At 38.8% G+C, this 26,853-nt stretch overlaps 2 protein-coding genes across 8 annotated transcripts in view; both read right to left on the bottom strand.

Annotated features, from left to right (window-relative positions):
- LOC117480283 (protein MTSS 1-like) overlaps nt 1-17,737 on the bottom strand; it is a 49,364-nt gene extending 31,627 nt beyond the window's left edge. For 4 of the 7 annotated variants that reach the window (XM_034127558.1, XM_034127562.1, XM_034127563.1 and 1 more), the window contains exons 1-4: nt 16,146-16,252; nt 16,001-16,036; nt 15,158-15,219; nt 10,576-10,649 (exon numbers count right to left, since the gene is read on the bottom strand). In XM_034127558.1, coding sequence (XP_033983449.1) covers nt 10,576-10,649; nt 15,158-15,219; nt 16,001-16,036; nt 16,146-16,241 — 268 coding nt within the window. In that variant the 5' untranslated portion in view covers nt 16,242-16,252. Of the gene's footprint in view, nt 1-10,575; nt 10,650-15,157; nt 15,220-16,000; nt 16,037-16,145; nt 16,253-17,215 lie in introns of those variants that run through there. The other 3 variants (XM_034127560.1, XM_034127564.1, XM_034127559.1) reach the window with 2 other exon arrangements.
- Nucleotides 17,738-19,194: 1,457 nt separating this feature from the next.
- mal2 (mal, T cell differentiation protein 2) lies at nt 19,195-25,940 on the bottom strand. The gene is made up of 4 exons (XM_034128089.1): nt 25,655-25,940; nt 24,325-24,495; nt 22,038-22,238; nt 19,195-20,229 (listed from the first exon to the last, which is right to left on the bottom strand). Exons 1-4 carry the CDS (start codon nt 25,769-25,771, stop codon nt 20,158-20,160), a joined length of 561 nt encoding a protein of 186 aa, XP_033983980.1. The 5' UTR covers nt 25,772-25,940; the 3' UTR covers nt 19,195-20,157.
- Nucleotides 25,941-26,853: the final 913 nt, after the last annotated feature.

The following is a 26,853-nucleotide window of genomic DNA, read 5'->3' as shown; positions in this document are numbered from 1 at the left end:
ATGTGTTCAGTGTTAACTTTTACAGACAGAGAAACCTAAAATGAACACACAGTGACAACATTTACATTTGTGAGCTAGACACAAATGCTAAACAAATTAGTACGTGCACTCACAGTCCACAGATGGATCCAATTACACACAAACACTCACAACACTTGTGTGTTTGAAGAAACTCGTGTCCAGACTAGCTTGGTTGCGCCCAGTTTCTCAGGAACACACAGTCACATAGGACGGAGAAGATGTTATCAACCCAGGTTTGAACCTTAATAAAGTGGTGAACGTTTAGTGAAAGTCAACTGAGATGAAATTGTCGAACAAGAAATTAATAGGATAAGCAGGTGCACAAAACCAACAAGAACTTGGCTCCCTACTGTTGTTTTTATTTACATGTACAATACCTGAAACATCTTTTGCAAGGCCACCAATTTTAGTTTTCGTATTAACCAAAGAGGAAACCACTGAAATCAAATATAAGTCTGAAAAAAAATGTCACTCAAAAGGATTATCAAATTTGGCAACTTTCTTGGTTTGAATTACACTAAACCACCTAAGAAAAACAATAGTCTGAAGCTTATTTGCCGAAAGGTGTTTTGAATTTGGCTTTGCATGCATGTCAGATGTTCCAAATCCCAAGCACACTGGTCTAACCGGGTTTATGTTTAAACAGCGCTAACACCCACAGACACTTGTGTGGACACACATTGCATGCAAGCATAGTCAATTGCACGGAGGACTCCGATCCTTTTCTGGGTCAAACATACTCATAGGTGATTGAACTGCTCTCCCCTGTGTCACGCAAACACATGCATTCTCTGTCTGTTTTGAAGACAGAGTGTCCTGTGTCCTATTATCCACACATACACAGCATAACATACACTCACGAATGTGTGTCCTCTAACTCGATGACAAGAGCACTGAATTTTACATTTCAATGGGCAGATGTTTGTAATAAACCAGATGGTTGTGGCTAAACACTTCAAAGACTGTTGTATTTTCTGTTAATGTGTTTTATAGAGCAAAGTAAATGGCAAGACTACTGAGTCTGCCATGAGATGTGACAAAAGAGTTCGACAGCAGAAAGAAAGACCAGCCCCAGAAAAAGCCTGAGGAGTCTATTGTATATGAGTGTTAGAGGGCAGAGATTATTAAATATTTTAGTCTGTATAGTTGAAACTATACTTGTGTATTTATATGTGTGCATGTGCACACAAGGGTGTGCAAGCTTGAATTAGTCTGTGAGTCTATTTGTGACCTTGTGTATTTGACCCATTAACTGATTTAATTGCTGGTTCCAGTGATCTGTAAGATTCCCAGGGTATGGTCAGGGTGAGAGAACAGAGGCTGGATTGAGCATGGAGCTGGTCCAGGGGATGGGATCTAGGTCTGTGCTGGACAGAGGGCAGGAAACGTGCACACCCAGACTGGTCTTGGACTGAAACTGAAAACGGGGACAGAGCCCTGTCACAGAGGGCACTGAGACAGTGGGCTAGTTCAGGATCTAAAGAGGCCAAGCCATGAACTGAGAGGGGAAAAGAGGAAAGGGCCTGATTTTTTTTGTGCCGAGCTGTATGGGGCTCTGTCCATGGCACAGCAAACAGAGCCGGCTTAGAGAAATGAGCAAAATACAGACCGAATAAGACTGATGTCTGTTCCACAAAAGTCTCAAGTTCAGAGCATTCTAGTTTTGGATTTGAATGCCAATGTGGCTGTGATCACTTAACCGACATTTATACTTTTGTCTTGGAGGCATTCAAGTAACAGTAAATCTGCATCCAGGTGACATTTGGAGGATCATCAAGTGTTCCTGTGAGCAGCTCAAAAGAAACAAGTGTTTTACTTTCTAATTTCAGTCTGGATTAATTTGAATTCAAATAGGCTGGATCTGTGCTAGTTCACAGTAATTATGGCCCAGCGTCACTCAGTAAAAGGGGATGAGAAAGAGGGAACAGAGACCTCATTGAGAAACAACCAGGACACACAAGAATATGTGTAGCATGTGTTTGCCAGTATGTACACACACAGCACCCACAAGCTCAAATCCCTGCACACACACAACAGTCAACACGTGTCTGATTTTGTACTCCCATAGAACTAATTCAGACTCAAAGATAACATAGATCTACAGTTTGTAGTTCATGTGTACACCGACTGCTAATCCTATATCTTTATACTTAATACACTCAATCATCAACTACCTGGATTTAAAAGTTAAAAAGGAAGATATAATATGAATGTTATCCATGGCTTTAATAGTGACAGGCATAGATAATAGACAACAGTTGTGACAGCTTCTACCCTGCATTAACTGAGGCACCAAGTGTATTACCAGATGACTTCAAATAGCAGAAGGTAAATCTATAGAGACATCTTTACTGCCCCACTTACCCCCAACCTCGGCTAAACACAGCATGGACAACTATGTATGCAATATGTTTGTATTCTGCTATTCTGTAGTTTATCTTTTTTCAGTTTCAGAGACATGTTGGGGTAAAACTGAAACAAAAGTACACTGCAGATAGTTCAACATGTAGAACCTACACAACTCTAAATTGGAAGTTATTTCCGTGTGCTGAACTCATTGTAGGCACACCGGGGCCTCAGTGGAACTAAGCTATTCCATAAGGAGGGGAGCCATTGAAGTAAATGGGAGAGGTTATACAATGGGCTGAAGCTAGGCAGTGCATCGAGGTCAGAAGTATGTAGCACAGCTACTTTTTCTCAAAGCAACCTGGAAAATATTGGGCAATGAGAGAACTTGCCAAAATCATCTCAACCTGTCAACCTTGATCTGTGATCGAGCAAAGCAACCAGTGCTTCACTATAAGCATATCAAATCCGAAGCCCCATCCTCAGCCTCTCAATATCTGAGACTAAGCATAAAAGTGTTATAAAGGCTTCAGCTTCCTTAGACATAATGGGCTTTTTCAAGTCAACGGTCTATTGGCGTTTATTTTCACCACAGGTTCAAGTAGCCTGGTGAGTCAAATAACAGAAGGGAAAGTGTAATAAAGGAAGTATGGATTGATAACAGCAATTATTGTAATAATGACAACAAGACTGCATCATTGACAACAATAGCTGGCATTCATCTGGACAGACAGTAGTACCGGTTTATCGTACTCATAAAAGGGCATAACATAACACAGTAGACGTCTACATCAGGACAATAAGATGCCTCACTTGGAATCCTTGGGAAAACGAGGTCTATGGAGACCATTACGTAGTTTCTTCTTGTAGGCTACAAAGTTAAAAGTAGCTGTGCTAAAACAGCTTATTAAAAAAAAAAAATGTTTAACATGATTTCAACATTACATTTTAAATACAAATGAGGAGCCATGTATTTACCATGTATTCACAATTCTAGTGATATGGAAGTGTTGAATGTGATGTAATGCTCTGTTTATGATTCATTTCTCCTGCTCATAACAATCTCAATAACGACATGGGATTCAAGTAATTATCGGCTCTAAGAACATGTTTGCACAACTTAATAACCTTTTTGAGGTCCAAATAGGTCCAACAGGCTTCTACATGCTAGCTGTGTGGCAGGTGTCTATTTCATCTCGACAGAGTCAGGCGTGTTCAAGCAGACTCAACACTGAAGCTGCTGACAGAGCCACTGGGATTAGATTATACACACACACACACACACACACACACACATACATATAGACATGGTAACACACTGTATAAGAACACACACAAATACTCACTCTACATGCACAGACGGTGTCCTGACAGCTGCCAGCCAACATGCGACACAGGCTTGGTTATTTTTACATCTGTGTGAACAAACTATTATGCTATGGTTGTCGTGAGAAATAGGGTGTTGCATTAATTGTATGTGAACGTTTTTTATACATTCAATAAGCAAGAACAGTGGCTTTCAGGGTCAGACTCAAGGATTTAAATATTGGTCAAAGGAAGCCTCTAACAAGACATGTAATTAGTATCGTAAAACTTGCTCCGTCTCCCAAGAAAAGGCATAGCGGTAACATACTATAGTCTGGTAACCTTAATAAGGTCACAATATTCCTTTCCTTCAAAGTTTACAGCCACTGAGAATATTTTCTTATGTATTATTAATCCTTCTGTTTTTAGTTCAAAATATGTAATTCTTGGAAAGGGTCAAAATTGCATTTCTGTGTTATTTTTAACATCTGCTCTCCTTATTTGCTCTCCTTGTATCGAATGACTTCATCTCCATATGCAGCCTGGTTGCCGTCAGCTGTTACTTTGAGTGTAAGCAAAATAAATCTCACAACACACTCACTGTGTCACTTTTGCACTCACTTGCTGAATGGAATACCACAAATAGGTAGCACTGTTCTACTGTTATGAACACAACAGACACAAAAGCTAAAAAAAGATGATTACGCAGGCACAGAAACAGACCCAGACACACACCCATTATACCCAGAAGGAAACTATGACGGAAGAATAATTTGATACAAATCAGAAGGAAAGAGGGGATCTACATGGAAAATGAAATGGCGCTTGATGAAACAAGAGAACGGATTATTCCTCTGCCTCCTCTGTTCTTCTGCATCTGTTCTCTCCCTGTCACTCTCTTCATGGACTCAAAAGGCCTTTGTCTCATTCTTCACCAATGACTAGTGCAGTTTCATGTTTTCAGCGGGAGAACATATAGTTGAGACTTTCTGGTTTTGTCTTGTACAGCTGAACTGAAGATTACAAAATATCAAGTCATGTTCAAAGCTATCAGCATGGCCTTACGCAATAATTGTACAAAATCTTAAGTGTGTTTGTTGGAAAAGCAGAAGTACTTAATGAAAAGTATGCAGCATGTACTTTTCTTCTACTTAAAGTTGCAGCCTGTACTTCAATAGATCCATCATTAATTGTTTTCTACACTGCATCGTAACCTAGCATGGGACATGGTGGAAAGAAATGGTTGTATTTTAGAAACAGCATGATTCTCTGAAAACAACTGAGCTCTCACGCAGAAAAACAACTTGTTGGATTTTAGAGGGCTCCCCACACGGGCTACTTATAAACAGCCAAGAAGTCAAATTTGGGAAGGTGATAAAAAAGTAAGGAGATTATGGACCGAATGTGATCTGAATCAATGCGAGTCATTCTGCTCATTTAACTTCATACAATTAACTAATCAAGTTGAACTAATCGAGTGCTTCAAGCATGTCTTTATTTTTTTCCTTCTAATTAAATCATTATTGCGTGCACCACAACTAAAGCTATTGTTAAGGATATGCTCCGACTCTTCTTAATAATTGTGAAATATTAAGGTAAATTAGTCACTGTGAACTTTTTCCATTTTGAAATTGAACACTATGCAGAGAAGTCATGAGAGGCTGGAACAAGAATAGTGTTGTGTTGAAATCATAGGAGCTTCCACTGAAAGCTTATTGAGTTTGGAGATAACTAAATATTGGAGCATCACATTTTTCCCCTACGGCCATTTCGTAGACACCTCTTGGTAACTGCTTATTTACCAGTCTCTTGGACATTGTTCAATGTGGCCTGATCACTTCTATCAAGTCAGACCCAAAACATGTTTAATCATTAACGTTGATGTGGCACACATGAGTTTAAATCAAATAGACTCATTAGACCCATTAGAGCAAACACGGTCACACTGCTTCTCAGCACTCTGTGGGTGCGTGGTGCGAGTGCCCTGGTGTGTTAGTGGCATCAGAAAATGAATACAGGCGTGTGTCTGATGTAACGTTTTTTAGATGTGTGTGCTGGTTCAAGGTTAAAAACGAACTAGAACTGTGAGAAAAAAGAGAAGGGGTCAAAGTGTAATGAAGGTCAATGAAAAGGCGATCCATGGAAAAGAGAGAAGGAAAGTCTGCGATAAGTGACAAAATAAGAGAGAAGTAAGATAACCCTCTTATTGTGACAGACAAACAATATCTTTTTTTATCATTTTTAATTAAATGAGTGAGTGAGTGAAAAGGATTATTGTGAAGACAGCGAACTAACAACATTTTAGATGTGGTATAAGCTTCTGTCATGGGTCAACGATTAAGAAAAAGTGAGGTCAACACATTGTAAACACAACTTTTAGTCTCTCGCAAATGTTTTACATTGAGTTTATAAGGTCATTTATTGTTTTTTTCCCCATTTATCCGTGTTTATGTTAGTTTCCTGCTTCACAGCACAAACACAATTCAGCGGTTTGGAGCTGGTGTTTATGGTAAACTTTCTTAATGATTAACCAGTGTTAAAAGTGAACTCAGGTCACTTCTTAGAAACTTGTTGTGGGAGAATCAGGGCTTTAGACCATACTGAAAAATGCTCTGATCCATTTGGAAAGTACATGGACTAGCCAACGCTAAGCTGTCCATACTCTGCACCTACGGCTAAAACAAACAAAGCTGCAAGACAAAAGAGGAAGGCAGAAAACAAACAAGTGGGTGAATATATGTCCACAGGGATATGACTCAGGAAACAAAGGAAAAAGGGCAGTGTTATTTTACAAATGGAATCCGTATGAAATAGTACAGTCAACCCTGACCTTGTTAGAATAAACTTGAAAAATAAAAACTATGCAGACACATTGAGCTGAAGTTCAAAACACATCTGGAATACAAGTAGAAACGAGAGGCAACTTCAATGTACTTCATCAGACTGAGACTACAAAGCAAAGTGAGCCCTTTGTGCACAGAGAAGGTCCAAATCCTACAGAGCACAACCAAACAGGTGCTTTCTGCTAATCCTCTGTCCGTGTGGCTGTACATGTACGGGTCTTCCAATTAGTGCAGTTCAATGTGTAGAGGTGTGTGAGCATCTTTGTTTATGAGTATATAGCTCTCTGACCATTATCATTTGAATCTATAAAAAATGATCCTGTACGTATTTATATGATCGACCAACGTGTCAAACCCAGTCTGCTGTAGCTGAGTTCACCATCTCTCCAATACACTGGATACTTGAGCACAACAGAGGAACAGAAAGGCTTTGTCTGTAGAGTCTTAAGTCTTTCTTTCTTTTATTCAAACTTTCTCCACTTGGCATTCCAGTTATTTTATTTCACTCAACTGTAAACCAGTAATACAGGACTTCACCGTTACAATTCTTGACTATAAAGAGAGGCACTCAGAGAGTTTATTTTGCTAATACTCATTCATTCTTGCATCTAAATCCTCATTCCTATTCTAACCCTTACTATACTATAATTGAGTGCTGGTCCATGTTCGTCAAAAACTGGCCCGGTGTCCAACTTTTGCTAAATCTTTCTCCTCTGTTTAGTCTCGCATCTGGTTTTCCTAAATAAGTTAAAATGAATCACAAATGAAAAAACAAACAGCCTGCAACATCTGATATGACGCTACAAACTAACTGGGCCGTTACTCAGTAAAAGGTCTTTACAACACAACCGTGGTGAGAGCATCAATGAGCATTTACTGATGTTTGAACTAAAAGATTGTTTAACATCCTGTATGCGTTTTACATTAAACAAACTATGTTAATGACAGTAAATATTTACTGAATCTACATGCTGTATATTTAAAAGATTATTATATATATATATATATATTTTTTTTTATGTAGTTGGATTTTCAGCTATTTTACCAAAGGAAGAGTGAAAAGAGAGAAATGCTTTTGCACAATGTTTAAGGTACATTTCTTTAGCTAGATTCACTTGAATGAATGGATGAGATATGCTTCAGTATGAACACTATCAAGGATGTCATTAGGATAAACTGTATCTGAATATAACAAACATCCACTGAGCAGGTCTTACAGAGTCATTCAAACAGCCTCTCAACACTGATAATGACATTGAGTAACATTAAATGTTATAAAAGTGGAACTATTTATTCTTGAAAGAAAGATATCAAAACAAATTGGTGAAAAGCCTTAAGGTATTTATAAATTCAAAGGGAAGTCTTGGGCAAAAGGTCAGCTTCGGCGAATAAGTTGTTTTCCCGTTATCTTCGTGCATCTTAACAGACTGAATTTAATGACATCATTGAGAAGAGTTGAGATGGGTTGTTGTTTTGTTAACACATATTTAACCTATGATGAAAATTACACATCTCCTGGTGAGGTAAACAGACAGCCACCAGTGTCTCAACATTTGACTTGGCTCTGGAGCAAAAGCCTAACAAATCAAATACGGTTAGAGTGTTCTTTGATAAAACGTTCACCCACTGAATGTTTTTTAATGAAAAAGGCCTTATAAAATGTTTTCACATATGCACATTTTAACAAAGATGAACCTTCAAACATTGCAGTTGAGGATCAAGCTTTGCCTCCCTCCCTTGCAAGTGTCTTTCAAGCTTCTGATTATGCTGCTTCAGTGTTACACTAATACAAAAAGTGCTGTCACATATCAAAGTCTGCAGAGTCTAGTGATCACCCTTTATGAGCCATCATCACTGCCAATATCTACAAGGCAATATAACAGTAGCAGTTTTCAAAGGTGGCTGGAAGCTTTGTTCTCCTGATTAGGAGACTTGGCGCCTTTTAAAACATGCACCGTCACATCTCTGGGTAACTCTTTGTTTGTGTGCCTCGCCTTATCATTATATAAGAACATTACAAGTTGGCGGTCTCTATGCTGTAGTGGTAGGGTGCAGAAGGGCCGTTTCCTTTTTCAATTAAGCCCCTACCACACACACAAACACCTCTGATTCACAAACACCTGATTTCCATGGTGTTACTATGGTGATTTCTGTAGTAAACAGGTTAGGACTTGAAGACACACAGGAGGGTAAGAAGATGGAGAAAGATATAGAAAGTCTCATGATGAGTAAATGTTTTTGTTTTTCAGTCAGTACTATATCTGATCTAGACACAAAGACATGCCCATGCCCTTTAACATCAAAGCTACTGTATTATGCATGCACACACACACAGAGACACATAAGCCATGTCTTTAGAAAACATACTTTGCTCTTCTGCTTTGTAGGTGAACAATACAGTAAGCTGATCTTCACAGAGTAGAGGCGGAGACCCCGGGCATGTCTAGAGGTCCATCACATGTGCATTATTGTACAGTACGATTCAACAGAGCACTTTGGTTTGGTGACAGATGAGTCGACAGTACATTACACTGCAGAGATGAAGTTATTACATATTTCTTTCTTTGTCAAATATATATAATGTGCCGCTGTGTGGGCTGACCTAACCTCCTATCCAATTATTGAAGCCTCTCGAGACCACAAACCACCAAAAACTATATTGCTAGTATCTTTAAAAATAGGTTAACTTTAGAGGTAATGAGAAAAACATTCTTTCAGTCTTACTCTCCTTTCCTTCTAGGAACTGTTTATAGGCCCTTGGGTGAGCTCAATACATCAAAACTTCAAACAAGAAGGCCAAAAACACTCACTCACCTAACACAACATAAAAAGGCCTTGCTGTGAGATCTATGTTACGTTTCCTTTAAAACAGTAGCCACAATTTGTCCTTTCTCTGGATATTTGAGCTACTTCCAAAGTAAATTAAGCTGAAGGGTAATGAACTGGTAGTTTTTTCCAAATTACAATATTTAAAATATAAATAAAAATACATGATAAAAATGTGAAAAACCATTTGCATTATTATGCTGTCAAAGCATTATTAAGAAAAAGTATAAGCAAAAGGAAAGGCTTACAGGCATTAGGAGTGGGCCCCTCATTAGACCCTATACAGGAGGTATATGGCTTATATAAACATTTTAGGAATGTGCAAAGATATACAACTGAAGCCTGAAGGAAAATATATCCGAGGTAATTAGGACTCATTATGGCACGATTATCATTTGGACATGTTATCCATCTGTGATAGAGATAGCAGTGTGTCAGCAACATTATAACACATTATCCTTGCCTCTATGCTGAGGAGCTCAGGTGAACAGCGAAGCCTGAGCACCGGAGCACGACCTCATGATAAGAGCGTTATGTGATACTGCTTAGCTAAGATACAATAATGTAAAGAGAACGAGGAGGGAGCGTGATGAAAGGTGATGAAAGGTGATGCAACGCTCTTCAGCTGACTGACTCGGATTCCTTTGCAGAAAACATTTGGACCGAGGGGGAGAGAGAGAATGATGACTCCCTGTACACCCCAATCTTTCTCCCCCCCTCTCTCTTTGTCTCTGCAGTGAGCAAGGTGATGAATGTGTGTGCCCATCTCAGTTCCTATTAATAGTATTAGTAGTATGGAGTGGAGAAAGAGAGGGATGAGAGCTCTCACTCTCTCTTCCCTTCTCTTACTGAGATGAAACCGACTCTGCAGGAAAGTCCAGATGTAGCAGAGGTGGGGGGCAGAAAGCAGGGGAAGAAAGGGGGTAGAGGTCGAAGACAAAGCCAGCAGCAGAGCTTCAAACAGCATGGTGACGGATTTACTACCCATACGATAAAGCAAACAACTTCTCAGCACAGTGGGGTGAAAGACTGGACTTGCACAGTGGGGCTACACAGACAGACATACTGACACATAGGTGCCCAGACAACAGTGGGTTAACTGATTTAACCCTGGAGGCACCGTGCTACTAAGAGTGGAAATTACACAGTTTCCTTTGAGAGTTAAGGGATAATTCTGCCGTAGAAGACCACTGTTTATACACTCAAGCCTATAAATACATGAGTTTATTCATACCTCGTGAGTTAGTAGCCAGGTCGGCCACTTTCTGAAAGGCATCGAGGAAAGCCGCCACAGCAACCACCGTCGCCCTGGAGAGAAAAGAGAGGTTTAGTATGAAAATCCCACTGACTTTACTGATGTGAAACAATTTACAATACCATGTTTTTTAATAAATAAAGCTCTACAAAAAAGGAGAAACTAATTAGCAGTAGAGGTACTTCAAATCAGTCAAATTACGTGAACACAATTGGCTGATCAACAACAGCAATGTTGTATGTACAAGTGTTGGCAAGCAACGAAAGAAATGAGATGATAAACTTATCAGATCTTCTTTGACTCGGTAGAGAGAGAAAAACACCTTCTGCGCAGTCATGCACAAACTAAATGTGTACAAATGTTAGATTATGAAGCTTACATCCTGGTAATTTGAACACTTAAGTATGAATGATAGTGTCTGTATGTATTGTGAGCGTGTGAGTAAGTTCAAACTTAAACGTGCCCCGCTGTGTGAGGAATGTCTCTTTGATTACTTAGAGACCGCTGGAATCTGTCCAGGCTCAGCAGCCCTGAGCCCAGTTTGCCGCACTTACAGGTCAATGAAGGGATCAATGTGGGATCTACCCTGTTCAGACTCAAATGGAAAAAGGGCTTATGGGAAATTCCCAACTCATACCTGCTTTTTATCGTGTGTGGTTAACCACACAGTATTCACAAATTGCAGTATAAAATAATGCTGAAGATTAAAGAAAGGTCAAGATTTGAGTGGATGCTTGGTGAAAGATTACTCTCAGTTTTACTCATACTTGCTGGTAAACTAGCTGACTAGTTACTTTGCTAGCTGGCAACATGTTGCCTCATTGGCAGGCCAGATGACTAGTTAACTGGCAAATACTGACTCACCTTCTCCAGAAACAACAAGCCTCATGATTAACATCACAGGTATGGAGATGACGCTCTTAGTGTGTGTACATACTTTTATGCAATATCTGAAACACAATTGTTCGGAACATGTCCAAGGCACGTTCAGCCAGAATAAGCATGTTTGTCTAAGCTCCGTGCAAAGCTTCATTTGTTAACCCTTCTTATCTTTGAAGGGCTGACAGAAAACCATCAGAACACAACCTGTGAGTTTCCATAAACACACCAGACAGGTAGCTTTAACAAGTGGGAAAAACACCAGCTGAGAACAGGCTGCTGGCACCTCTCAACTTTGACTTGCAGATGGATATGTAAGGTGTATTTGAACACCATTGCATATCTGTCTGTTTTCTGATATTACTGAGTATTTTTTAGCATGATCAATTATTTAAAATACACTATGGATTAAAATTGTTCTTAGAAGATGTTCATAATGCTGAGTTGCACAGTTGTTTTAAGAAGTATTTTCTAAATCTAAACCATCTCAAGTCTGTTGAAGTTATCAGTCACTTTATAGAGTTGACATCTTAGAGGGGCCTTCTACAAAGCATGAACAAAAGGAAAAACAGAACATAACTGGTAAACAACACTGACCCAAAACTGAATTTCAGGCCTTAATATTCTTCTACATTCATTTGACAGGCAAGCCTTAGTATTAAGTAAATTAAGGAACTTCCTTTGTCACTCAAAAACGTCCTAAAATATTGGCTAATAAGTGCTGTGTTGTTGCAGAGCTGACCAGAAGATCCAAGGGTGTGTCCTGCATGTGGAAAAAGAAACATACGCGCAGGCACACACAGATTCCTTTCTATTTAAAGCCCACTGCGGCCACCAGAGCAACCTCCAACTGATATCCGTCTCCACTAATTTATGCCCTATATACACTGGTCTGTGGATTTTATTTTACGTGCACTAGCAGCCGGGTCTTGTTCAGTCAAGTTTAATGTATTAATCAAAAACAGGTTTGTGTGGGAACGTGGTTTTAACAGCCTACTTTAAGTGGATCCAGTCATCGAAAGTTAAATGCGACATTGCCAAGAATTGTGAAATAATCATTATTGAAAAATCAACCCAACAAAAACATTTCCGGCTCAGTTGACAGTGACTAATCCTTAATAATTACTATTATCAGGTATTAATTTAAGCTCAGACAGTAAGCAAAAAAGACTCAAGATTTGTGTTGAAATAAAAAAACAAAAAAGCATTTCTGCCGCTCCGTACAGTGCTCCGACAATTACCCGAGTGCTACCATTGGCCTTAAAATCTGCACACGCCCCTGTCCGGGAGTCAAGACAAACGACTCTAACATATCTATTCCACAAGGCCCTGGCCGAGCCAATCTAAACTCCCCAAAGACCCTGGCGTAGCTCTCCCTGACAATGATACATTCAGCACTGCTGCTCCCATCTATTCTCAGTACAACTGAGCCTAGAATGTGACTGTAGTAAATAGGAATTATAGAAAGAGGTTACACTACTTGTTTGACACATCATACAAAGACTCATGACAGAGATAAGTCCTTTGAGCATGTTTTAAGCAAGTTTTTATATGTACATATGTCTGTACTGTATGTATCCGTCTATCAAACTACTCATTTGTATCTATATACTTGTCCACTAATTTCTACATATTAAAGGGCTCCTCCATGAGCCAAATTAAATTGTTTAACCATAGAGCTCATACGATGAATTTGAAGTTTTTGAGTTGGTCTTTTTTCCCCAAAAAACATCAGAAGCAATAGGAGGGAGGCATAGCTCTGACACAGCTGCAACAACCATGAGCCACCAAACAGACCAAACACTCAAGTTGAAAGAGGACTGTGATTAGAAATCAGCTAGCCTATATTCCACCCTGCCCTCTTTCTTCAAAGCTGTTCTGTGCCCATGCATATATGTGTGTGTGTGTGATGGCTGCTCAAAACCAGAATGGCCAGGAAAAAAACACCATATTTGGACCAAGAAAAATGACAGAACAGGCCCAGCACTGTAATTGGTTGATTTCCTAGTTGCTTTTGAGAGGGGCGCAGAGGGTCTAAATTACAGAGCAGTGTGCCTCAGGATGTCATTACACACACAGACATGCCGCTACCACTGCTGGCTAGTCACTTATCCAGGCCGTGGAGGGAAGGTGGGTGTGTTTGTGATTTACTGTGTGTATGTGTATGTGTGTGTGTGTGTGTGTGTGTGTGTGTGTGTGTGTGTGTGTGTGTGTGTGTGTGTGTGTGTGTGTGTGTGTGTGTGTGTGTGTGTGTGTGTGCGTGCGTGTATCCTATGTAGCCCGGTTCCCAAGCAGATTACAGAGGTCCTTGGGTATGGGGGGTTATGCTGTAGTCTAAAGGGCTAGTTTAGCCAAGTTTAAGTGGCTGGAGACGGTCTTTAAAGCTTTATTTGTGGGTCATAGCGAGCAAAGCCCAGATAGCACACCCTTATTAGAGCTACAGCAGCAAGGGCATTGTTACAGCCAACCATATGCCACAACCACTGCTGCCTGGAGCAGGGCGTAAGTTAAGCTTTATCAGGAAACAAGCTAGCCTAAAATATTATAATATGGTCGTCTTTCTCTGAATGACACTTAACTCTTCCTGTAAATAAGGTATTTCTCTTTTCTGGGTAGGAAGGTGGTGTATTGCCATCAAATAAGTAGGTCAAAAATGACAGGTGGAATTGTTCTTTTATCCTGGCCCAGACACACAGACATCCTATTGCCAAAGAGCCAGTCATTAGCAACAAGGCCACAAATACTCCCCTGAGCTGTAGCATGGCCGGGTCACATATTTAACCCCTGAATGATGGAGACACTTGAATAACATATCACCATTAATCAGCCTTAATACTGAACAAATGGAAGAATGGGACACTGGAAAGTATTGTTGAGTCCCTGAGCCTTTATGCAACTGTCACTGACGGTCTGTCTCAGGACACGTGGACACTTAAATGGCTAGAGAACTGCCATGCATTGTTAATCAGAGAATCATTTAGACCACAGGGCATCCATATTTACAGTACTTGCTGGACAATAAGCTTTTATTCCAGCTGTCATAAGGTATTTGTCTCCTGACACGTGGCCACTTAAAACCAACTAGGGGAGGTGGCTGGGATTGGCATCCATTGTTAGCAGATGACTTGGAATAATTTTGGCAGGAGGTGTGCAAATTTACAGCGGTAGAAACACAAATTAAATCAGGCTTAAGAAGACTAAATGGGGTAGAGGGACACATAATGCCCCCTGGAAAGTATTGTTAAGAGATTAGGCTTTTATGTCGACTGTCATTGCTTGTTAGTGTAAGGATAAATGGCCACTTAAAACTTATTCAACACGGAATTGACACTGACATCCAACGCAAAAGGGCATAAAATGCACAAAAATAGTTGATAGAATGTTTTGTGTGTTTGAGGGTTATTTTGGGATATCAGAGATGTTATGCTACAGTCAACGAGGAGTTACTCTAGCCAGGAAAAGTTTCAGTTAGTGATCCAAAATGTGTATTGTCAAGTTACAATTTACATTTAGCGTAACATTTCCCAGAAAATTGGCTAAAGAAAATGCTTATTAATAGAAGTTTCTTTCAGTTACTGTTGTGCAAATATGAGAAGTAATATCTTAATAGTTTGTATTTCATTTATCAAAAAAATACAGAAACATACAATTGTGTTTAATATAAACATAAAGACGGTCTCACCTGAGCTGCGACTGCAGTTTGCCGGCCTTTGTGATAAAGTCCTCCCAGATAGGGTAGCTGCTCTGTAAGGGAAACAAAAAACAGAAACATGAATGATACAAACATCACTAAAGATGTCACTATTCCCACAGCTGCATAACAGTTTAATCAACAAGAGGCCATACTGATGCCTCACCTCCCCTGCAGGGCTAAACAGAGCTAACCAAGGTGTAGGCTTTCCCATACATGCAAGCCAGTTACGCATGTCACCCCAAAAAACATGTTTTTCCTTCTTGTTGCCAGTGGACCTGAGGGAATCGGATTGAAGTTATAGGACATACTGTAATGTCCTGCATATAATAGGTTTTAAAATGGGTCACAGGCCTCTTTTGGAAAGATCCCCACACAATAAGAGCACTAATACATGGTTTAATGAGCCTGGTTTCCAGAGGGACTCTAAATTTACTCAATTCAGGTCCTGGGCTGAAAATAGTTTAGAAGAGCCTTCTATCAAAACCATCACAGAGAACAAGTGGCCTAATGCAACGAAGAGAAGACACCACCAGGTAATGTGATGCATATCGCATGAGCTCATGTTTGTCACTAATGTGCCACTACTGTCAGGGGTCTGAGGAATGTCATGTTGTGATGTCAAACATTACACCCAACAAACAACTCAACTCTCTCCAACTATGGTAACTCGTTTTTGCCTCTTGAATTTCCCTTACATCACTTATTTTAAATCTCCTACCACCAGCTCTCCCTGATGCTCTGCCACAGATATCAAACACTGGCAGCTTTCTCTGCATTTCTCATATCATGTTTTACTGCTTGTGTTGACAGCTTGGGTTTAGTGAGCTTTACCTTATTTTTTGAGTACATAACTCCATCTGTAGCGCTCTAAAAGAAAAAAACATCACTGGAAATGAGTACAGACAAAACTAATTTCGCAATGGAATATTTCCACTAGATTGTATGGCAGTAAAAAGACAGGGAAACCATGAACTACCTGGTGAAGTGAGACATGGGCCTCTGAGAAGTGCTGAATATCTGAGCAGTATTCATAACAAACTTTGTGACTCCAATAGACCCGATATGTGCCCATTTGACCTCCCATGTCAAAGCCTTCAGACCTTAAGGGTTATTTTTTTTACCCTGACAGCTACATTCACGGAATTCCTTCAGTCAAGTACAACAGCTGGGGAATTGCTAAGTCTCGTTGACCAAGCTGTAAGAGATTACATCAAAATAAGATGCCCTAGTTTTGAGACTGAAGATTGCCCTATTTAGCCTTTATCCAATGTTGGCTGCAGCTTCAGGCTAAACTGGAACACATTGACGTAAAATGGATTAATTTTACAATAAAATGGGATGAATAAATTTGAGTGCAGTCAAATATTATTTATAATTTAGCTAGCCACCACAAAACAAAAACGTACATAGTTATGTTAATATACAGGCAGGTTAAGGAACACTTTCGTGTTAGAATCCAGTTTAATGCCAGGTACGTTTACACATAAAAGGAAATTGCTTTGACATATGGTGGTGCAAACATAAACAAAGAAATGAGGAGAAAGAGAGAACAAATATATATAATGATTATTACAAAAAAATTTAAAACAAATGTTACATTAAAAAAGAATAAAGAAAAGTGTTTACACTAAATATAAATACACAAAAGGAACTAAAAAACTTAGTACAATGAATATATGACAATATATAACAGTATAATATATTTTAAAGTGGAGGGCTGTGCAGATGTGTAGAAAAGTTATGGACTACTTATCATAACCATCATTTGAGATAATACCTCAACCTTTCTCAGCTTTAGACTACTACATGTTGTCGACTTTAAGTTATAACGAAATGTTTCAATAAGAAGATTGATGCGTATTTCAGTCGGGTTCAGAAAGCTAACGGTTGGTTGACCTAACACACATTGATTAGCTGGCTCAAACGGTAATCCACATTTACGACTTTAGACAGATGTTTGGGAAGTAACTGGCTGTGAAAGTTTTCGCACGTCACTTAAAGGCTCTCAGATAACATTATTTGTGTTGTAAATTTCTTCTGGCCTACCTTCATGTCTCCGATAACAGTTTGGAAAAGTCCTCCAAAAGCGCTGCATTCCTTCTCGATAACAGCCTCCATTTTCAGGACTAACTCCAGCGGTCAGTCCCGACTCGGTGAGCCGCTTTCACTTCTCCACCTCCGCTCTCCAGGAAAAGCAAATACTCCCAAAATATAAACAAAAACGAAATAAACCACCTATGTAAAGCTGCTGCAGTGACTTAATCGACTCACAACAACTTTTGTATCGGTGGAATGTGCAAAGAAACACAGCTCGGTTCTGCTCGGTTGCACCGTTTACTTGAAATCAAAAGAAGCTGCTGGGACGAAAGAGACATTTAAATCCCCCTCTCTCTGCCACGCCGCCCCGCTCATGCCCATGGCTGGACCGTGAAGATGCTCTTTTGCAGTTTGCTAGTCGAAACTATAAATATTCCCAATGTTAGACTGGTAATGTTATTCCGTATATTGACAGGTAAATGCCGACACTCACTGGTCCTCCTACTGCCTTCTCAACACTGACTGAGAGAGAGAAAACAAGATGAGAAATTACCGCCAAGCCTACCTGCATAAAGAAAAGCATGCACTTCCGGTTGAGTATTTTACACCAAAATAAAACACGTGTTAAATTGGAATATTTTAAAGTCGTCTTCTCTTTTTTTTACACCTAAAATCATGGATATGCATTGTGATATATATTTGAAATCAGCAAAAGCTCAAGTTAGTAATATTAGTTTATCTATCATTATTTTGAAAATATATTACACGAAACATGACAATGACATCCCAATAAAAATACAACGTTGTGAACGTGTACATCATTTCAAATAGAATATAATCTTAAACGAAAATCTCGTTTCTCGTTCCTTTTTTTAATACACGTTTACGGGCGTGTTGTTGCTTTTATTTTGAAGGAATACCCGCGATACTTGCGCTATTTTTCAGTTTGACTTGACTCCATGCTTCATGATGATGGGAGATGCATAGGTGAGCTGTGAGTGAACAAGACAAGCCAAACTGAATAGTAATGACTATTTTAACCGTAGAACAATTTATTCTGACAATTTGGGCTAACAATATTGAATTACGTTAGCAATACTTTTTTTTTACGCTAACGTTTTACTATTTATACATAAGCATGGGATAAATATTGAAAAGTTAAACAGTTGTAGATAATGGGCGACATCTAGTGGCTGAAATAAGAATGACAACATAGATGTATTATGATGTTATATTGACTTTACTTTTATTTGTAAACGTTTCTATAAGGGCATTAAGATATAGCAAATGTTACTTGCACTAACCTTGACATCAACATATGCCCTATAATAGCTTAACAAACATCTCTACATCAAACATTTCCATAAAACTAGATAACACATGAAATATTAAGATAGATATTTGCATATATACATGTACATTTTATTAATCACAATCAGAACTTGTAATGCTGCATACATATAAGTTATAAGGCTACATACACTCATCTCTACATCAAAAACGTGTAACACCAACTGGTGTATCGGAGAAAACTGCCAGCCCAAGCAACATGTGGTGGAGATAGCCCTAACACCAACTTAAATAGTTAGTCTCAAATATATGTTATGGACAAATGCTATAGATGCTATTGAAATGCACATTAAAACATCTGAAATAGACCAAAACTTCTGCTACGAAGAGAACATTGGAAAAAATATGTTAGATATGAATTAGACTAAACCTCAACTTGTGAGTATTCAAAAACAAAAGGCAATATTTATTATGAAATCCCAAAAGTACTGCTCGGCTTTATTTGCCACAATTTGCATATCTTTTAATGTCATTCGAGTTGATTGGTGAACAACAGGGCTAAATCACTGTTTTACCCTCTCACAGATGAAGAGATGGACCTTGTTCACTTTGTTTAATTGTTTTTTTACTTGAGTGCCTTATTGTGGCAACACTGTGGCAGGAAACACTGCACCCTGTAATGATGCTCAGACAAGAGCTTATTTTTTTCTTCAAAACCTTTATTTGTGTAGTTCTTAAAAGCATTTCAAATTTCAAGAAAAACCAAGTGTTAAAACAAATTTATTAAAAACGATTTTAAGTTAACAACATGTATATGCAAAAAAAAGCATACAGTAAATACAACTAATACATCATGTAGCAATATGATTATTGATGCTATACGTACATACATTTAATGATCCATTAGTAGATTAAGATCACGGTTTAAAATATAGTAGCTGACTGATGAGAAATAGTCAAAATGGAGTTAGCCACAAATGACTGCACTCAGAAAGTTTAAACAGTAACACATATTATTATGTAACTTATGTTAACTGAGAATGGAATAATTGTTACAATATATGAACAACTGAAAACGTTGGATACAAAGTTCTCACAATAAGAATTACAACTTTGAAATTTAAATATCAGATCAATTTACACTTTTAATAGGATTACATTGAAATGTAATAGAATTCATATTAAAATCTAGTGAGAAAATAGCTCCTTAGCACCAAGGAAACTGAAGGAAAGTAAAAACCATCATCTTTCAAACAAATTGCACCATCACATTATTGTTATGCAGTGCATTATCCATGAGCAGCATTAACAGGCATGTTGTAGTGGTCATTTAAAAAGGGGAATAGTTCCTCATATGAGAATGACCGTGTATAGCCAACTTAAACTGCAATTCTTTATTCCTATCCTATAGACACTTCAAACAGCACTGACTGAACCTACCTGAACCCAAACCTTTAACAGATTTATTGCGGGAATATTATTGTCCAGAAAACTTAACACATGTTTGACTGAGGCAGACATTTTAAATATATATTACTTTTACCTTTTTATGATGCAAGTTAACCATCAGGAAATAACTGATGGTGTGCTGATGTGTTAATACATGCTGAAGTCATGAAGATGTTTTTAAACTGAAGTTTCCACAGTTTAGTTTTTTCTGGTTACGACATCCACCTCTTGAATCCCATCACCATACTGCAGCCATAACATAATGTCACCACAAATGCAAATACCTGGGATACAAAGACAAAAGGAGAGAGAGCAAAAACACAGTTGGTCAGAAATACCCCAGCAATTTCACTCACATTTACTGACTGATAACTTATTAGTTTGTTCCATATCTATTTATAATATTTTTTAGTTCAGTAGGTTCCTACAGGTCTGTAGGATCACTTATTCATTGTAATCAGCCAAAAATAACATTTAAGTATATGCACTGGAGGAAATAAGTATTTGTTCCCTTGCCGATTTTGTAAGTTTACCCACTTACAAAGAAATGAACAGTCTTTAATTTTAATGGTAGGTTTATTTGACTAATGAGAGAGAATATCAAAAAGAAAATCCAGAAACTGACATTATATAAAAGATAAAAATGTATTTGTATTTAACTGTGGGAAAGAAGTATTTGATCCCCTTGCAACCAACAGGAATTCTGGCTCCCACAGACCAGTTACATAAGTCCTCTTCCTTTAAGAATGTACTCCTAATATCAACTAGTTACCTGTATAAAAGACACCTGTCCACAGAATCAATCAATCAGATTCCAACCGCTCAACCATGGGCAAGACTAAAGAGCTGTCTAAGGGCCTCAGGGACAAGACAGTAGACCTGCAAAAGGCTGGGATTGGCTACAAGACCATCAGAAAGCAGCTTGGTGAGAAGGAGACAACTGTTGGTGCCATTATTCAGAAGGATAATGTGTGTGTTTCTAAATGGAAGAAAGACAAAATGAGCATCAATCGCCCTCTGTCTGGGGCTCCACACAAGATCTCGTGAGGGAAAGGTGAGGGATCAGCCAAGAACTACACGGGAGGAACTTGTTAATGATCTCAAGGCAGCTGGGACCACAGTCACCAAGAAAACTATTGGTAACACATTACACCATAATGGATCAAATCCTGCAGCGCTGCAAGGCCCCCCTGCTCAAGAAGAACATGAAAGGCCCGTCTGAAATGTGCCAATCGTCATCTGAATGATTCAGAGAAGGCTTGGGAGAATATGATGTGGTCAGATGAGAACAAAATCCAGATCAAGGCATCAACTCGACACACCGTGTTTGGAGGAAGAGATATGCTGACTATAACCCCAGAACACCATCCCCAACGTCAAGCATGGAGGTGGAAACATTATGCTTTGGGGGTGAGGAGAGGACCAAAATCCTTCCTGAGATGTGCACAGACCTGGAGACCAACTACAAGAAGCGTCTGACCTCTGTCTGTCCAACGAGGGTTTCTCCACCAAGTACTAACACATGTTTTGCAAGGGGATCAAATACTTATTTCCCACAGTTAAATGCAAATCAATTTTTATCTTTTATATAATGTCAATTTCTCGATTTTTTTTTTTATATTCTCTCTCTCATTAGTCAAATAAACCTACCATTAAAATCATAGACTGTTCATTTATTTCTAAGTGGGCAAACTAACTAAATCTGCAAGGGATCAAATACTTATTTCCTCCACTGTATATATAAATTAAACAAAGAATAGCAAGCAAAGTCAAGAATTTGTACTTCTTTGTACATAAATGTGTCCTCTGAGGTGTTTCTCTGAAAGTAAGCTATTAAGAGCCTGAAAGAATAACAGGGTGGATATCAGATATAGTTCATCAATTAACTTTTCGTAGAAACTTTGGATTCTTTTTTCTAGTCTTTCTAAGGCACTCAGCAGGTACCTTCCTAAGTCAAATGTAACAGGGTTTAACATTATGGTACATTTCATTAAATAATACTGAGTCCATTATGATAATATGATTTAAAACACACACACTTTGCACACACTGTGAAACAGACTTCATTTAAAAACAGGTATATAGCACTCACCGTGGCTGCCACATTAACACTGTATTGCCTGTCATCCATGACTGTGAATATATTGCCCCGAGGGTAAGTTATACACATGACAGTTTCAGTGCTGTTGGGCAGTATCTTGATGTGGGCTCCTCCATTAGCTGCCGTAGTTGCTGCCTCCAACACAAAGGCGGCAAAGTAGAAAAGCAATGCCATAAAATGGTAAGTCACATCCTGTGGGACAAAAAAAAGTATGCATTAGATATAAAAACAAAACAGTAATAGCAGCAGTTGGATATAAAGAATGGCCAACATGTCAGTTGTATCCCCTCGGGTAATTATTAGACAATGCACTGGTAACTAAAGCTACCTGGACTTTGGAAGTCACATAACAAACACGGCCATCTGTCAATAACCCAAGCTTTTACACTAATTAACTTTACACAAGAGCAACACAAAAACATGGCAAATTATAGAAACATTTAAAATAAAAGGAGTATAAAATGGAAGTCAACATATTAAGGAAAAACCACAAAGAAAGACAGAGAGAGGGATTAAGATGCAGAGGGAAAAAGGGAGTGTCAGAATATTTAAGCAGGTTAATAAGACTGTGTTGTCGCTGGACTACAGGCAGGCCTTTGTTATAGTGTGAGCTCATCATCCATGTCACTCATTGTTCGGCCGAAAACAAACAAACCCAGACGCCGGGCTCCTTCTGGGAGCAGAGCCTGGAGCCTGAGGTAAGGCTGGCTCTGTCTGAGGACCCAGACGCATCACACAGTACATAACAGTGACTTAATGTGTTTATATGTATATACATTTAACAGTGCATCACTTTTCTATCATACAGTAGATATCATACCTTGCACTCACTGAGAATGCTCCCCAGTGCTGCTTAGAGATTGTCTTGTAATAGTGATTTTATGTTGTTTACATTATATATTTTCCGTCCACAACTTTATGTAGGTGAAAATGTTTATTGAAAATGTCATAAGCAGGTTATTTGAAATGCCTATAACCTAGACCCATTATGGTTATGGATGTTTTGACAAGCAAACTAGACATAACTTGCCGATGTTCTGCTGAAATTTGCTGCACTGATTTCTAGCATCTTGAGCCACACGCTTGGTATGATCTTAGAGAGCTAATAAATAGATGATCTGCCTCGCTGTGCAGTTAGATCGAAGAAGAAGCAATTTGTTTAGTACTTGCATTTCAAGCAAGCCCTCCAGCTACTGTTATTATGCTTGTTCTAGATGGTAAAACATACTCTGTTCCATAAGATTAATTGTCTTTTTTATAGGCTAAAATAGGTTAAGTGTTTGCAACAGTACACACACACACACTGTACTGATAGGTGATTTGAAACAACTATTTTCTCATAGATTTAATGCATGATATAATCAGTAATATAACTCAAATGTAATCTGTGTACCCACACTTGAATAGGTGCTGTGTGGTGGTGGATGATTTGAGTGATTTTCCTTTTGTTTCTCATAGATACAAACTTACATAACAACTAAATGAAAATGTAACTTTAGAATATAATGCAATCTTTAAGCAATTATACTAACATGAGACTGTATTACATCCGTGTGAGTTTGTACAAATAAGTTAGCCAACTCGCGAACCGTATAGACCAGTCACTGATTCATATGTTGACAGTTTAAAGCACAAGTTGAATTGAAATACTATCACTGCCATAAGACCGACTGACTAACAGTTTTACCTGAGCCAGATCTCTGAAAAACAACAGCTGCTACCGTGACAACAATATCAAACACTTGACAGCCATCGTGAAGGTTCCCTGTTTAATTACTATGGTGCTGTTTTTTCATCATGCATACATGGAGGAGGCAACGAACAGTCCTACCAATGATGATCCACTGATCTACTGGTGGCCCTAACATGGCAAAATATGTTACAATGTGCCAGTAAATGCAATGCCTTGTTTACATGCTGCTGTAACAAAAACATTTCCCAAATTGGGATCACTAAAGTATATCTTATCTATTCTTAAAGACAGGTAAGAAAAAAAACTAAATATTGGCTGTAAATATTTCACGAGGAAATAAACACATTTAATATGTTTGGTATGCCTTAAAGAAGCACACAATGCACTCAGGTGTAACTTGAAAAAAGGCTTTAAATGTCAGTGCTATTTTCGGTCTGGTTATTTTACATGCCAAGTCCATCTAAGACAGGTAGCATAAAAAAACCTGCAATGCTAGACAGCTGTGTATAGATATCTAGCCAGTAAAACCAACAGATAGATAAGCAGGCTGACTATGTTATCTTAACTCATTTGTCTACAGCTCACCAGAACGTTCCAGTCTGTGATGATGCGGTCAGCCAGGCCAGTGACGAGGAAGATGAGGTAGGTGGAGGACAGGATGAAGGAGGTGATGGAGACAAACATCACCCAGCCCTGCAGCAGAGGCACGGGCACATTGGAGGAAGCCACCAGGATCCATACAAGACCGCCAAATAACTGGGGGTAGAAATAAACACTCCTATTGGTCATTTTGTTTCATGGACACATTTGCACAGATACAGGCTTAAAGTAAACGACTTATGATGCATTACAAAGGCATGAGGTAGGTGTTTTTTTCTTGCGGATGCCTATATCCAATTTTTTCCAATACCATAACCCAGATAACAGAATACTGATCCTATACCTCTTTGTTTTCCAAATTGCATGTTAGTACTACCTGTGATGAAAGTCAACCAAGTACTGTACATTAACTGAAGAACAGCACAGTACTTGAGAACATATGTAAGGTACTTTAAATGTCTTTAGTTGACTTTAATGCAACTTATACTACTGCTCCGCTACATCCCAGAGGAAGATATTGTATTTTTACTCAGCTGCCATTGTAGTTGTTTTTCATTTAAAATACAAAAAAAAAATAGGTTTTGCATCATCTTGAACATTGCTTTTAATACACTGCTGTACACATATCTTCTCAACCATTACTATGTGTGGTGACAGAGTGGAAAGGGAATGTAGCAAATGTAATATTTCACATCGTTTGTTTCAAACACAACACAGTTGATTAAAAACACATAACAATATGGTGTTTTGAAAATTCACAAGTATTTAAAGCTTACTTTGGTAATGATAAGATGTTGGAACTCGACATTTGAATAACTGTTTCCACCTAAAGGCCTATCTACATGCTTTCAACTGGAAAGAGATAAGTAGACAAATTATTATAAGGGTGTAGCATGTACAGACACCGTGTCTATACATGCTACACCCTTATTGTAATGGCAATTTCCTACACTTACAATTTGGTGTTGTACAGGCCTTACACTGGTCTAAGGCAGGTGTTTTGAACCTCACGACATCGCTCGAGGCGACATTGCCCTTGCTTTGGTTGTCAAGCGTAAGCAAACACAACTCAGCCTCGAGCAATCTCAGCGAACATCAGTGCGTTTGTTTAAACATACACTCTATGGTGTGTAAACCCTAAGCAGTGCGCATATTAAAGAGGAAAGACTATAAAATCTAACTGGACTTCAACAACACAAGGTTATCAATTATTCATAAAGAATAGTGGCTATGTTCTGCAGTATTCACTCTACAACTCCACTGATATAAGAATATCATACAGAAGGAATACGGTGTCTATAAAATACGCACTTACTATTTCTAAACAGACAAGGGCTCCAGAGTAGGTTCTCAATACGTCCAGTCCCAAAGGTAGAGAAAGAGTTGGCGCTGGGAACGAGGTGGCAGCGGGATTAGTGGCTGGTTCCGACATCTCTAAATCTCCCACTCTCTTCTCTCTATCTCCCCCTCTCCTCTGGCTATCACCCTCTGTCTCCCTCTGAAAAGACTCCGTTGAATAAAGGACGGGAGCAACGGAGGAAATTCCTGTGGAGTCATGTGTCCCCCAAACAGGTCGGACAGGTGCAGGTGCCACTCCCAGGAACCACTGCTGCGTTCAAGGACCTTACGGAAGCTCCGAAATATTACTTTTATTTTATTTTTAAAAAATGGGTTAGGGTGAGATTAAATGAAAACGTCTCCATTTAAGTGGTATTGATTGACTGTGCTGATAACTTTTGTAGTTTATTAAAATAAACCCACACATTTATATTACGTAGATTTTCGGGGCCACAACATAGGCTATTTAGTCCTTTAACAATTGTAAATATCAGCTTTGATGCAGCAGTGGGATGTAGCCTACTCTTTTAATTTAAGTTCATTAAAGTTAGAAAGGATTGTGATCAACTTGACGTGTCAATATCTCTAAAAACAAACGTTCTTAACACAAATCACCTCTCTGTAGTAGGCTATAGGCCTACAGTAGTTAACAGTAGCACAATATCCACAGATACACATTATTGCAGCATTAAACATATTTCGAAGACATCATTATACATAAGAGTCAGGGGTTAGGGACCCCTAATGTCATTTTTTGATGACTGATTATAAAGGTACAGTATGTGCTGTTGTCTACTTCTGTTAACTCCAACACCCACTTTGTCAGTCTGTGTGAGCATCCTGAATCCGCTGACAGCTTGGAAAGTGAGAGGGACAATCAAATAGTTGGAGCCATGACTGCTGATGGCATTGATAAGTAACACTGTTAGAAAGGAAATGAGGGCCAAGAAACAATGGAGTGTGTACTGCCTGGTTAACCTTCCCGGTGCAAGCAGTTTGAAAAGTAAATATCAATGTCAGTTTCTTATAGTAGGCCTCGGTTAATGTTTAGCCAGGATTTGGGTTGTATGAACCAATGTTTATATAACCTCTTATAGGGCACTAGGCTAAGTTTGCTTTTGTGTGGCTAGAATCAATCAGTATACGAACTCTAGGTCCTATCATATAATAAAATAC

This window comes from Trematomus bernacchii, unplaced genomic scaffold, assembly GCF_902827165.1.
Source record: "Trematomus bernacchii unplaced genomic scaffold, fTreBer1.1, whole genome shotgun sequence".
NCBI classification, from domain to species: Eukaryota; Metazoa; Chordata; class Actinopteri; order Perciformes; family Nototheniidae; genus Trematomus; species Trematomus bernacchii.
Note: the sequence above shows the minus strand (reverse complement) of the source record. Positions and strands in the feature narration are given on the sequence as shown.